The sequence below is a fragment of the Taudactylus pleione genome, unplaced genomic scaffold (assembly GCF_031769625.1).
Source record: "Taudactylus pleione unplaced genomic scaffold, aTauple2 ptg000201l, whole genome shotgun sequence".
NCBI lineage: Eukaryota > Metazoa > Chordata > Amphibia > Anura > Myobatrachidae > Taudactylus > Taudactylus pleione.
This window is the reverse complement of record NW_028284603.1, coordinates 31781900-31797754: the sequence shown is the minus strand read 5'-3', so window position 1 is coordinate 31797754 and position 15855 is coordinate 31781900. Positions and strand designations below refer to the sequence as shown.

The 15855-nt window shown below is 40.6% G+C and overlaps 1 protein-coding gene across 1 annotated transcript in view; it reads left to right on the top strand.

Annotated features, from left to right (window-relative positions):
* The window catches only part of REL (REL proto-oncogene, NF-kB subunit), a 92196-nt gene that overhangs the window by 61276 nt on the left and 15065 nt on the right, over positions 1 to 15855 (top strand). The window contains exons 6-10 of the mRNA XM_088477315.1: positions 4530 to 4670; positions 7944 to 8048; positions 10672 to 10884; positions 14349 to 14402; positions 15523 to 15591. Coding sequence (XP_088333441.1) covers positions 4530 to 4670; positions 7944 to 8048; positions 10672 to 10884; positions 14349 to 14402; positions 15523 to 15591 — 582 coding nt within the window. The remainder of the gene's footprint in view (positions 1 to 4529; positions 4671 to 7943; positions 8049 to 10671; positions 10885 to 14348; positions 14403 to 15522; positions 15592 to 15855) is intronic.

Below are 15855 nucleotides of genomic sequence, written 5' to 3'. Positions count from 1 at the left end.
CATCCATGACACACCTTTAGAATAGAACGGTTCTCTTGCACGTGTTCACATTGTTGCAGCTCTGTTGCCACCCAGTAACCCCCATTTAGTGGCCGTAGAGAAAGACCGAGATGTCTATACCAATAAGCTGAGCATGTTTGCAAACATGCGTATGCAGCTCATGGTGCATGAGCATTGTGCTAAAATTCGCTATATACGGCCACATTAGGTCCTGCATGCAGCTCAGAATTAGGACCATAGTTGTGGATTGTGTAGGATTCTCCTCTGGGACATACTGGTGTGGTAGGTTCAGGGCAACTTTGATAGCCATGTTGCCATGAGTTGTACCATTATGGCCCCAGCCAATTTAATTGCAGAAGTTGATAGTTTGCAGAAGGGTTGTCTACTCTCCTTTTGCTTCCCAAAATTCGTTAATCTTCCGAAAATTCCTGGACAATAGGCAAGTACTGTATGATATGAGGAGATTACATACTACACACAGCAGTTATAGGACCAAGGCCCATGAAAAGTGAGACAAAATCATGATAACTTTGAATATCAGTCTGATAAGATTTCATTGTTTAAAGAATAGTTGTATAAAGATATGGAGCTTTTTTTTATTAGTTGTTAATTATACAGCATTCACAATAGAACACTTTTTTCGAAACTGTGTGTTCTTTGAAGATAGATATGGGGCCCATACATCAGCAATCAATTATGGTCATTTTGCAGATGATTGTGTAAAAAAAAACAGCATTATATGGGGTTCACTGTTTGCCGGTTCAGAGCAAAAAGTAGTCAGAATCGGCGACTCCGATTGTCCAACATGATGGTTTTCGCCGACCAATCGGGCCTGCAGATTGCTAGTGCGTGGTACCAATCAGCCATTTTCCCGTCTGTTTCACCGATAGAGCTATTTTCTTTACGCATGCATAGTGATGACCCTTTGATATGATGTATGGGCACTTTTCTGATTTAAAGTTCTGAATTTTGGATGAAAAAGATCTGCAAATCACTGAAAAGTATCTGCAATGTATGGGCGCATATTGGTAGATAGGAGAATCGGTGGGAAAACTCAGAATCAGTGAATTGCTTTTTTGTGATTGCTGATGTATGAGCCCCATAAATCATGGTTATTACTTCCAGTGAGTCTGCTGTTCATTTAGTAAGGCAGATTAAAACTTGGTCATTTGTCAGCATAACTGAGTAATTGTAGCCTAACAAAATCTTGTGTTGAAACTGGTAAACTAATTCTTGACTTTGAGCACTATAAAATGTGTATTTACCAGATCACACTGCACAACATACATAATAAGAGCCTCGTAGCTGATCCCAATGTAGCAAAATAGCTCCAAAATCTGATACCATGTGGGAGTATCCCCCACAGTTTATGAAACCTCAATGGAAAGGTGCTTTTCTCACTTCTACCTTTGAGAAAAGCACTTTGTGATATTCACACAAATCTCAGTAATGCATGCTATTGCCATGAATGACTCAGTCTTGCTTTCCCAACTACATTTTCCAGCTAGATTTTGGGGTATTTGAGGGTCTGGTGAACCAATTCAGTCATTAAAAAGAATATAAAACTAAACAAGCGTCATTTGCCGGAATAACTGAAAAATTAGAGTGTTCTTTATTTTGCCCTCTTTACTGCATATATGTGTGATTGAACACAAGTGCTTGCATTTTACTAGGCTTTTCTGCTACGTTAGATGGAGACATGGAGTTGAGAAAGGAGGAACATTATAAGGAAACATCACTTCTCTAATACACTGGAATTAAGGGATTTTTTGGAGTACATATATTTTATTTTTGTGTTCCACATACAGTATGTTTATATTATATGCCAATTACTACACTATGACATTTATAATTTCTTTACTTTAAATACAATGTGGAGAAAAATTGATGGGGTTTGTTTGTGATTTATGTAGCTGCTGGTTTTGTTGGTGTGCCAAACTAAGGGAAAGACGTACAAGCCTTGGAGAACGATAAAGTATCAACCAATCATCTACTATCAATTTTCAAACACAGCCTGTGACATGACAGTTAGAGGCTGATTGGTTGGTAATTTATCTTCGTCCACTTTATCTCTAAAAGTTTTGATAAATCTCCCCCTAAATTTCCACTTTCCCTATAATAAATGAGGCTGAACCAAATAATTTGGAAACGTGTAAATGAATTCTCTAGTGATGTTTTTACTGTCTCCAATATATGCATTCCAAGTTAGATCCACCATCCTACAAGAGAATACTCAGACTAAATGTATGGAGAATGTTCCAAAAAGTGAACCACATCATCTTGTTATGGGCAGGGCATATAGCCGAAGGGGACACCTATGGTGCCCATAACCCATGCACAAGTCCCAAGTAAACCTCAGCCTGTAATGACTTAGACTACTGGTTGTGCAGGAAGCAAAATAATATAAATGCTAATATCAATAATAAGCTTGTACAGTGACACAACACCATTATAATTCTTTCATCTGAGTTTTAAAGTTGTTTGCAGTACGGATAGTAAACTGTAAGGAAAGGAATATGAGTGAAATTGTTTGTACTTTTTTTATACTTTTTTTTTTTTTTTTTTAAAGATTTGGATTGAGTAGATACTGTAGATCCATTGATCTGGTACCACTGATTTTGGTATACAAATACAAATAAGGTTCTCTTATCCCCTTTTTTAGATTCAATAAATGAATACTTACCAAAGTCCAAGAAAATCCTTTACTTATTTCTTTGTGGATATTCCTTTATTGAACATCCATTTGCGCTGCTAAATATCATTAATATTGTATGCTACTGGGTACAACTATAGCTGAACTTTGTTATTGTAAATAACATTTTATAATTTCTTATATATTATCCTGTACATGTCCGTGTCCTGTACATGTCCTCCTTATATATTGTCCAGTACATGTCTGCCTTATGTATTGTCCAGTACATGTCCGCCTTATATATTGTCCTGTACTTGTCCGCCTTATATATTGTCCAGTACATGTTCACCTTATGTATTATCCTGTACATGTCCGTTTTAGATATTGTCCTATACATGGCCACCTTATGTATTATCCTGTACATGTCCATTTTAGATATTGTCCTATACATGGCCACCTTATGTATTATCCTGTACATGTCCATTTTAGATATTGTCCTATACATGGCCACCTTATGTATTATCCTGTACATGTCCATTTTAGATATTGTCCTATACATGGCCACCTTATGTATTGTCCTGTACATGTCCGTTTTAGATATTGTCCTATACATGGCCACCTTATGTATTGTCCTGTACATGTCCGTTTTAGATATTGTCCTATACATGGCCACCTTATGTATTGTCCTGTACATGTCCGCCTTATATATTGTCCAGTACATGTTCGCCTTATGTATTATCCTGTACATGTCCTCCTTATATATTGTCCAGTACATGTTCGCCTTATGTATTATCCTGTACATGTCCGCCTTATATATTGTCCAGTACATGTTCGCCTTATGTATTATCCTGTACATGTCCGTTTTAGATATTGTCCTATACATGGCCACCTTATGTATTATTCTGTACATGTCCGTTTTAGATATTGTCCTATACATGGCCACCTTATGTATTATCCTGTACATGTTCGTTTTAGATATTGTCCTATACATGTCCACCTTCCACTTTGATTAAATACTTTGTTTTATTTTCCTGCCATGTTTCTGTGTTTCCCAGCAAGACATGAGACTGTTATTTGTTATGTATGAAGTTTATATCAAGTGTGTGCTGCCTCTTTCTTAAATATGATGTTTCTGCTAAAGTTTATTATGGGATATGTTATAGTGAATGGGAATATGATGGTCATAGCCGTCTATGAAGAGTTTGCTGTCTTGCTTGCGGGTATGATCTTACTATGGACAATGCCACCTTTTTCTACTGCACCAATTGTCATAGCTGTTCCCCACTTTGTATTGTACATAACATGCTCAAACTAAAAATATTGCAATCAGTCACATATCTTCCAACATTACAGTATAAATTAGACCACCCAGCTGGACCACCCACACTATTGCCCAGGCCGCCCACAACATGGCCATTTTTCCATTTATAGCAAAGTCAGACCCTTTTTAGATGCTGAATCCCAGATCTGTGCAAGGAAAATCTGATCTGTTGGCAGGAATGCAATCAGCTATTTGTTTTTAACTGTCTAATGCTAATTAGCCACCATTAAAGCATATCTTTGGCTGCAATGTTTCTATTGAGCAAATAACCCTCTCATCCTCATTTATCAATGAGTTTATCACTCAAAACTAGTGATAAATTTCACTGTGTATGATAAATGGTGCTCCAGCCAATCAGCTCCCAACTGTCATCTGTTAGACAAATGACAGTTGGGAGCTGATTGGCTGGAGCACCATTTATCATAAAAAGTTTAATTTATCATGTACGCTCTAAAAAGGCATCCTTCATTATATTCTCATTGTTCTGGAGGTTATAGTGACCAGCCCAGGCATTGTATTCTGCTATACACTTGTAGTAATATAATAATATATTGCATAATTCCTTTTTCCCTGCAGTACCAAATGACCAACTACTGACCATTGAGGACTATGACCTGAATGTCGTACGGTTATGCTTCCAAGTTTTCCTTTCTGACGCAGATGGAAACTATACTATAGCCTTGGCACCAGTTGTTTCCAACCCAATATATGACAACCGTAAGTTTATTTACATTTATATTGTGTTGATTTATTTTTATAACGTTGATCAATGGTAGCAAATCACCTTTTTTGGGGTTTCTTTTAGTGCGTAGTTCAAACCCACATACATCTGATTTTACCTATATGTATATATTATCCATATAACAATCAAGGTGTTTTTACTTCATAGCTATTTTGTAATTACCCGTCTCACTGATAAATCACTTATTTAATATATAGTAAAACTGAGTCCTATACTGATGGCCGTTTCATTAGCAGAAATTGTACTTTAATCAACTAAAACGTGTAATTTGAGGCGTATGCCAGAGCAATGCAAATCAGAAAAGCTGCTACACTATAAAGAGGAAGTTCAGCCTAACGTCAGTTCTGTACATCACATTACTGTTGCTGATCAGGCAGTGGCTGTAGTAACACTGCAGTGATAAATGATAAGCATAGTATAGTGCAGAGGTTCCCAACTCCGCCATTACAGTCCACGTTTTAAGGATATCCATGCTTGAGCATAGGTGACTTAATTAGTATCTCAATTTGATTTAACCATCTAGACTTAAGCATGGACATCTAGTCTTAATTAGAGTTTTTTTTAACTATATTTCAAAGGCCACGCAGTTAATTTTATTACAGGTTGCATCTCCCATATCCAAATGTTCCGATATATGGAATTGTTTGAGTGTGACCCAGATAAGGACACCTTTGCTTTTTGATGGTCCAATGTAAACAAAATGTGTTTAATGCCCAAGATTACTAAATATATTGTATAAAATTACCTTCAGGCTGTGTGTATAAGGTGTATATGAAAAAAAATGCATTCTGTGTTTAGATTTGGGTCACATTCCCAAGATATTTAATTATGGTATGCAAATATTCCAATATACGGAAAATCCGTTATCCAAAATACTTCTGGTACCAAGCATTTTAGATATGGGAGACTCAACCAGCACTTCCATTCTTTCTTGTTTTTCAATTACACTCCCAATGTTTTATATATATAAAAAAAATCTTTCATGTTGGAATGTTTATCCAGATTCCTTTGGTTGGAGTAAATGATATTGTCTTGTTGATGTAAGCAAAGTGTGAGCCTATCTCACTGTGCATGCGGCCAGATGTATCTCAGGCTATGCCAGATATTTCTCCTTGAATCCATTTTCTATGTTATATTACTTGGTGAAAATAATCTCACGTCATTTAGCAATGACAATGGCTGTGTTTGCTGGATCTGTGTCCAAATTGAAGGAGCCGTGATCTATTTTTTTTCCACCTATCCACTAAAAGCTCTTGGACACATTATCCATCAAAAGGGCAAGGCGTAAAATGCATCTGAAAAAGCAATTCCATGTGTACACTGACGTGGACACATCTCTGCAACAGTAAAGGTGGGCCGTCATATCGGAACCTGGGTACACATCAGAACGTGGTAATGAATGATGGAGCAATTACTCGTTCTGTTCTTCATTATACTGACTGGCGACGCATGCGATATCTTTTGGGTGGATGTGCAGCACTTACAACTTGACGACGTCGCAAGCGTCCGCGGGACTGCACATATCGTGCATACACACTACGCGATATGTACAATATGTTGTTCCGATTTGGCCAAATCGAAATGACAATGCGCCAGTGTGTACCCGGCATTACATATGAGCTCGGATTACGTCAGACAAACAAAAGAGTAGACATACTATGGCCTCATGGCGTTAGTAATAAATGGTAAAGTCACATTACATATACAGATGTGTCCTCCTTGTGCATTAAACAGCCCTTCTAATTGTGCCATGCCATGGCGTGTCTTTTTGTGAGACGTTTTACCTTCCAATGGGTCTTATTCACACAGTGAATAGCTAGTATAAGCAGCTTCTGCTGATTAAAATGACCTGCAGCATGCCTATGTCCTGTGTGCGACTGCGGGTGTATCTGCATGTGAAATGCTACGTTACAGTGTTACAGCCGCTGACACTGTAACGTAGCATTTCACATGCAGATACACCCGCATATGCACAGAGAACATAGTCATGCCACATATAATTTTAATCAGAAGAAGCTGCTTGTGCTAGCTATTCACATCACTGTGTGAATAAGACGCATTTGAAGGTAAAAAGTCGCACGAACGATGCTCGGCGCTACCGATGCACACGGAGCTACTGAGTTATGTGTGGCGCAACTTGTAGCGCATGGAGGATAGATGTATGTGGTCACATCTGTATTACTGTAATGAAGCATCATATACATGAGACAGAATAGTGTCTGAACAGTGGGCCTGATTCAGAGCCGGACGCTCTGACCAGAGCACTCGCTCTGAATCAGGGCCCTCCTCCCTCAACTTGGAGCGGCCTCATGGACACTCTCATAGCTTTGGGTTACCACCCACAGCTATAGCGAGCGTCCATGATGATGGTCAAGACCATCGCAACCATCGGGCTTGCGACGAGACCCTGCAGTAGGGTCTCGGTGACCGCAAGACCTGGAGTGATTTTGGCTCTATCAGAGCCAAAATCACTCCCACTGACATCACTAGTGATGTCAGTGGGGCCGGACTCAGACGGTAGGCTTGGCCGTCATTATTCGGATCTCGCGCATGCGCACGACGGAGCTCCCTCCGTCGTGCGCATGCGCAATTCGGCACCATCGACCCGCTTGCGAGCGGGTCTGAATGACCCCCAGTGTTATTAGTAAGATCAAAAGTCACATTTACCATGTAAACTACATTTAAATACAGACACAGATGCACAATAAAAGTATTCTGTTAAATACAAACATCCATCATCTTCCCCATTGAAAATCAAATGGGAATATTCTTACTTGCCACAGTCTAAACTCAAATATCAATGAAGTAATGTGTTCACATTACTGATACTTCATATAATATAGCAGCCACTAAGGGCGAGATATTATTAAATAATAACGCCAGAATGTTTCTACAAATGCGCAGAGAAAAGTTCTCCTGATAAGAGCTGTCAAATGACCCAGCAGACCTACTACGCATGCATCACATGACTCGTGCGCCACAGCGAACACTGGGAGGGATACGATTGGATCCTTCTCAAAGTAGAACTCATAAAGAAGCCCATAGACATCTGTCGATGCCGTTGCCTACTGGGTCCAAACTCCAGACTGTATTCTGGAGTTTGGTACATATAGTGAATGTGGCCAAAACTCAGAAATAGGCAGTTTTGGGAGTTTTGATCGCATTTTAGCTTTATTACATCCCGGAACATGTAATAATATCTCATCATGGTTCCAAATATTGAGGACTAAACTAATTTATCATTTCAGGTGCTCCCAACACTGCTGAACTGCGTATATGTCGTGTGAATAAGAATTGTGGGAGCGCAGCTGGAGGCGATGAAATATTCCTGCTGTGCGACAAAGTTCAAAAAGGTGACTGTTTCTTATATTGTGGAGTTACCTATACAATTAATGGTACTGGGAAACATTAAAAATATCTTTTTTTCCATGACTTATCTACTACAATAAATCAGACAGTAAATTGTTTATATTGGTTTAACCTACAAAATGGCTGCCACATTTTTTTTTAAAGGAGAGAACTACACTTTTATCTATAGTGCACTTGTTGGGTGAGGTAAATTACCAGTATAAATTGCAATGGAACAAGAGAGGGTAATGAACATATATATTTAGCAAACTGGTTTGAATGATATTTCCAGTGCAATATTTACTAGTTCTTCCACCAACAACCTGCAATAGCTATTACTACTATTTTTCCATTGCATCTGATACATTCCTTACCTTCCAACGTTGCAGTACAGCTAAGAGGTCTATGTAGTGTTGCTATATTACTTTTACCTAACCTCCAACATGACCTTATCCACCAGGTACAAAATGCTCTGCTCCTAGACTTCCCATCTAAGTTATGATTGCTGATACCTGTGTTGAACCAGTTAATTGATGAGAAGGGTATTTCACCACAGGTGGCTGCAATCATAAATGAGGTAGGAAGTCCAGGAGCAGAGCATTTTGTACCTGATGGAACGGATCATGTTGAAGAGTTTGCTTTTATAAGGGAAACCTATGAATTACACAGGTTATGTGGATGATTAAAACTAGGTGAAATGCAGAATGGAATTTGGCTGCAGCACAATGCAACCCCTCCACTCAGAAGAACACTTATTGGTTGCCTCAGGACAGCTGGGAAGTATGCCATTCATCACACCACATATGAGCCTAAAGCTGGCCATACACCAGACCAACTTAACTCCAACCATCCAACGAGTTGGTTGGTTGGAATAAAAATCCGGTAATGCACGGGAGCAAGTGACAATCAGCAATTTGCTCCCAAACACCAGAACACACGAAAAAGGTTGTTCAGGCAAGTTGTTTAAATCTATTTGATTTAAACAACTTGTCTGAACAACAGCTTTTGTTCATTTTCCAGTGTTTGGGAGCAAATTGCTGATTGTCATTTGCTCCCATGCATTACCGGATTTCCATTCCAGCCAACTAGTTGGATGGTTGGAGGAATAGTCTCTCCTGACCTGAAGTCACTATGACCCCCTTTACAGTGATTCTGTGCCAACTTTGACAGAACAGTTTCAGTTTCCTATTGGCCCAATAAGTATGGTCTAATTTTTCTAATTGCACATGGTCATGGCAAATTGCGAGTAAGATTGTGCGATCAGCTAAGGAGGAGGAGGAGCTAATTTTGCCACTATTTAATATCATATCATGGAATATCATCAGGCTTGTTTTGATTTCAGTAACCAATCAGTCATTAATATGGCGCTTTAGCTGTTTTACCATTTCTCCTGTGGCATAGCGGGAGAAGGGGGTGCAGGGTGAGCTACCGCTGAAAGAATGTTAAATACAACACCTATCGGGAACAGGGGAGTCGAAACAGGGGCGGCTCAACCCCCTTGAATATTTGAGAGGGGCACCAGTTACTGTATTGCAGTTCCACCCGGAGACTGTCTGATGTGTACAGCCTATTGCTGCAGTGCACGGCCCCTACCTCCTCACTGGTGGTCCAGCTTCCTCACAGGCCACAGCAGGACCTGTTACTTTTACTAGCATCAGAACTTCTGTGTGAACTAGTTCTGATACCATGCACCAGTATGTGTAGACCAGTACATGGGTTGGTGAGGAGCTTATAATTATTGTAATAGTGTAGAAGGGATGATAGGTAATTCCGATTAAAAATAAATCCCCCCCCCTTTAACTACACCCCCACCCCCACAACTCATGCTTTCTGTATTGTGAGACAGTCTCAAAAATGTTCTCTATGTTGTATGGCAGTTACAAAAATGTTCTCTATATTGTATGGCAGTCACAAATTCTCTCTGTTGCTTGGCGATGTTTGGCAGTCACTGGGATGGCAGTCACTGGGACAGGGGTGTATCTATAATGGGTTCAGCGTGTGCAGTGCACATGGGTCCCTGGGTCTAGGAGGGGCCTACACCGAACACCCTGCACCCATAGTTTTTAAAACTTACTTCTCCGAAATCCCGGGCCAGCTGTAGCAGCGCTGCACAAAAAGCCTGGAAAATAGCCGCAGCTGCCATTTTCCTGCTACTTCGCGTATGTGCAGTAGTGAAATCGCCGAAAAAATGGCGTCCGTGACATTTTCCCCGTGACCAGTAGACTCTGGGCACAGACTAGTACCTAGAGTCTACTGCTGCGGTCAGTGCGCTGCCGGGGAGAGAGTCGGTAGGGGGCCCCGGAGGGGGAGGCACACGGCCCCATCCTCTCTTAATACGCCCCTGCACTGGGATGCTCTGTTTGCTGCTCTGTGATCACTCAGTTATGGCTGTGTTGCTTTATATAGTTTCTGTAGTGCATGCGAGTGTGTGTGTGTATTCATGTAATATCAGGGGTTATTATTGATGTCATTTGGAAAATGTATTTCAATCTTTATATTGAAATTTTGAAACGCCTGGGCCTGGGGCACCTATTGTTATGTTGTATTTACTTTATGCACAATTATTTCCTAAGCAGCATCATTTAAAAGGTTACAATTGTCATTAACTCAATTTATTTCTCTGTAAAGATGACATTCAGGTGCGATTTTTTACCGACAATTGGGAAGATAAAGGACAGTTTGGACAAGCTGATGTCCACCGGCAAGTTGCCATTGTGTTTAAGACCCCGGCATATCCATTTCATATCAACGAAGTCACAACAGTAAAAATGCAGCTTAGGCGGCCGTCAGACCAAGAAGTCAGTGAACCCATGGATTTCAGATACATTCCGTGTGAGAAAGGTGAGAAATGTTAACGTGTTTAAATATTAAATCTAAAAAATTTAAGAATTTTTTTTTTTTTTAAATCTCAATTTTCTAAATAGATAACAATATTAATATTGATATTATTAATAATATTGCAGTTTATGTTACATTCTTTATAACACATTTGTAAAGTTTAAGGCAAATGTCACCTTAAATACATTTTTATAGTTTGGAAATTTGAAAAGGTAAAACAAAGCTGTTACGCAGTTGCTAATTTATACCTCCCTCTCGATCACAAAGATGGCAATCAGATAAATTCCTTGGATCAATCACACTTATAATATCCTCTACCAATCAGATACTATTTCTTGTTGGGAAGTATGCCTGTCTATTTTCAGGACCTACACTCTGGGAGATCATGGTGGGGAGGCCCAAGTGGCAAGAGCATGTGCGATATGATTGGAGTCATTATGGCCCTGCCCGCACGCCAATATTTCTGCATCACCCAGCGAGGGTCAGGACCATGACGCAATTCACAGCAAATCACATGTGCAATATAGCGCCCACTGCACTAGTGTGAACGGGATCAGGGAGAATTTCAGGCATTCATTAGTCTCTGGACATCCAGGGACAGTTGGCAAGCATGTAATTAAAGACATCCATTTTTAAATTGTAAGTAAATTTACCATAACCAACTGATGTGATATGAAAATCCATAAACGCCCTTACAGCAAAGAACCCCTCCCAATGCTGATGGTGAAAACTTCTTTTTACCTTTGCAATTAGTAAACCCTTGTCCTTTGGAAGGTCCTTGGTCCAAAATCCTAGTGTTAGCTTTGGATATATTTTTACATATTAATTTGGTCACTTCCAAAGTTCCTTTTATCAACAGAAAACAAAACTTTTTTTTACTAACTTCTCTTTCTAATTTTACTTTTTCCTTCCCTTATTTGTGAGGTTGCCCATCTCTGAAACTCCTTTTCATAGGACTCAAATGTCCACCTTAGAGTGAGGTGCTCAAGAGTGTACCATACAGTATATGTAATATGCTGTCTAACTAGTGACTTATATAATGGTGATACGATCTGTGTAGCACATGCATTTAGCCCTCTTTTTATGTAGCTCAAGATTGGATTATCCTTTGCAGCCACAGCCTGGCACTGAGTTATCCTACTTCACTTTATGTCAGCTAGGACACCTCACGTTATAGGCCACCTGCAAGGTCATAGCTATGAAGAAAAGGCCTGAAAGTGTAACATTTAGCCCTAGCATACTCTTCCCATGTGCATATATCTCATGCACCAGGTCTTGGAGAACAGTATCTAACTACTCAAAATCCAAATACCATATTTCACATGAACCAGAAACCTATTTGTTAGGTATAACGGATTCTTCATGAAAACATGCTGACACTATTAAATTGTTATCTACAATGTATATGTTAGAATAGCACCCGCCAGAATCCAACCAAAACATCTAAACCTAAAGCTGGGTACACATTAAATGATGTGTGTACTGAGCGATATTATCATTGGCGGGACCTGATGGGGGTGCCGAAGTCGGCAACGACGAACAATGTAGGGGGGAGCGGGGCTAATGATATCCCCAGATTGTACTGCAAGTATAGCCGACTGGGAATATCGTTAACGCCCCGCGGGAGCGTGCATCGTTGGCGATCTAGTGTGTACACACTAGACGATTAAACAAAATTGTCGTAATGATGTGTCGTTAACGGCAATATCGTTGAAAAAATTGTCTTGTGTGTACGCACCTTAAGACTTGTGAGTCTGACATTCATTTCCCTATTTTGTTTCTTTTTTATGAATTGATTTACAGCAAATGTGACCCAATCTTGAGCTACTGACACAGTTATGAGGAAGTCCATAAATATACATAGTGATCCATTAGTTACTGAATGTGCTATCTCTCACACATGGCATGAGTGTAGGTATTAAACAGATTTTACATATAGACAAACACCTCCTACTTCCCTCATTTCTAAGCATGATATATTTATTATGTTATTTATATAGCTATTACACATACGCAGTACTTTACAGAGAATAGTTATTATTTTCTCAGTGGAGCTAACAATCAATCTAACCTACCACACACACATTCACTAGGGTGACTTAATCAGAAGCCAATTAACCTATCGGGATGCAGTTGAAGTCCTGGCATCCAGAATGCTGGACGTCGGAATCCCGACTCTGTACTAAACATAGGCTTTTACATCCCGACGCCTATCTGTAGTCAGACACCGAAATCCCGATGCCCGGCATTCCGAAGGAAGGTAAGCGGGGATTGTTAGCTGTTACCCGCGGGGGGGATGGTTAGTTTTAGGCACTCCCGGGGGGGACTTGGGGTTAGGCACCCCCTGGGAGGGTTAGGCTAGGGGAAGGGGGGGGGTTAGGGTTAGGCGCCACTGGTTGGAGGTTAGGGTTAGGCACCCCCCCGGGAGGGTTAGGTGTAGGCTGCGGGAAGGTGGGTTAGAGATAGGCATCACCGGGGGAGGTTAGTGTTAGTAACCTCATTTAGTAACCTCATTTTAGACATTTTACATTTAATGTAGAATATACCGAATCCAGGATTTGGGATTTAGCTAGATTCAGTTACACCCAATGCCTTAGGATTCAGCCCTTCATATACTGATATTCCTGAGAGTTTAGTACACAGGGAACAGGTATCAAGTATTAAATATACTAACACTAACCACCAGGGGGAGGTTAGGGTTAGGCACCACTAAAGGAGGGTTAGGTGGGGGGGAGAGGGGAAAGTTAGGGTACTTACCAGCCCCAGTCAGGATCCTGACGGTTCGGGCTTCCAGCGTCGGTATTTAGTCCGCCGGTAATACATCTGGCTGCATTACATACCGATTCCAACCTATCAGTATGTCATTGCTATATCCAACTATTGCCATGGCCTTAATAACATAACTATCTTCCATTCTGTCTAGTCCACCTGTTTTGTTTGGGACACTGCTAGCATTTTGTTACCATACATTTTATATTTGTACTGGCCTTTTATATTGAATCCACCTCCTTATCACATGTTTGAAACTCCAAAAACTCCTCCCCCATTTCCCTTCTCTCTCCACACTATACTGCAAATCACTTCTCTTCCCACCCCCGCCCCCTCGCCTTCCCCCACAGTTCTAATTTAAACCCCTCCCTCCCCCCACAGCCATCTAACCTGCACAGCTGAGTTGGGTAATTAAGATTGGAAAAAAATTGTTACACTTAGCTTCACTTGTTCATAACACAGATCCAGCAGGCCTCCCTGAATACTCCGGAGGTCCGGAAATGCTCTCCTGGCTTCTACCACCACTTGCCTAATTCTAGCAGACATTGATCTCTCTCCTATGTGACTTTCTCATCTATTTGCTGGAAAGATCACAGAGTTGGGCATTCACAACACAGCTGTTATGTGATACATCACTATACCATTGCCACCCATAAGCATTTGTACTAATATATTTTTTTTGTTTGACATATTTTTAGACCATTATGCAAAGAAGATGAGAAAAAATGAGGAGGTGCTATATAATTTTTGGGGTGAGTAACAATAGTGGTGTCTGTATCATAATATGCCCATATTTTCGTAGGGCATAGAGATTAAAGCTGAATTAAAGTTGAGCAATACATATTGGAGAACGTCATTGTATCAGCAGGAAGGTGAGCCATCAGTTTGGGGTAGAGATGGACAGTAAATTCATTCAGATGAAGGTCATACTGGACCTTTATGTGGTTACTGTTAGTGGTGACTCAGTCTCTTACAATTAACTCCTGGGGAGTCTGATGTCCTCTCCTGGGCCGTCATTGTGCACATCACTTGCAGCTCCTAGATGCCAGATAGGGCTGCCGTTACAGCAGGGGAGTGGCTTCCCACTGCAAGCGCTCTCTCTGCTAATTGCAGTCAAGACTGGCAGTCCCAGGGGGAAAGAACACCTCCCCCCAGGGATTGCCTGTCCTGCTGTGATTAGTAGGGTGCGCTTCCAATGGGAAGTCATGCCACTGCTAGGCAGTCCCTGAGGGTGGCGAATTTTATTGGTGGGTAAAATCCGCTACTGGTCACTATTCACCCAAACTAATGGTGGCCTGACTGTCTCTATTGCCACTGTTACTTTGGGGCTGATTGTGAGTCAGATGCAGAGAGAGACGCCCACTTGCAGCAGTGCAAATCAGATGCACCATCAAAACTTGCACCAGCCCTATGGCAGGCACAGTTTCTCCATGTGAAAATGGCGTCCTGTGTGAGCAGTTCTGCATCTTTAGACTCATTCGTGTCTGCCTAGCCCACCCCCAAATCCAATTTGCGTCTCTGTGCAGTAACTATCAGGACTCGTGTGCAGTAGGACTTGGCTGCATGCACAGTACTTGCAACATCAGCCAATTGCGTACATATCAGCATTGCTCGCGGTTACCATCTGACTCAGAATCAGGCCATTTGTGTGTATGGGCCATCTGCCAATGTTATTAACTGGCCACTAAATGGTCTGAATGGTAGACCTGGGCAAAAAATGCTCACATGTGTCCAAATAGACCACTTATACAGTATGTATCACCAGGTTGGAAACTGATCCTGTCTAGATAACCCCGTATGTGTCTGCTATAACTGTTTTCTCTGACTATTGCTAATGATTATGTTTAATCAATTAAATCATATCTATTGCAGATCATCTACAAAGTAAACCTTTGATAACACTACCATCACTGCCTGGTAGAGATCGACCAATAAAAAAAGGTATGATCATTTTAGACATTTTACATTTAATGTAGAATATACCGAATCCAGGATTTGGGATTTAGCTAGATTTGGTTACACCCAATGCCTTAGGATTCAGCCCTTCATATACTGATATTCCTGAGCGTTTAGTACACAGGGAACAGGTATCACATATTAAATATACTCTTTTATTACCCGAGACCCTTTCCTGTAATCATATAATATTAATTAGATACATTTAAATGTGGTTTCAGTTTGGTGTGTAACTGAATCTTGGAATAG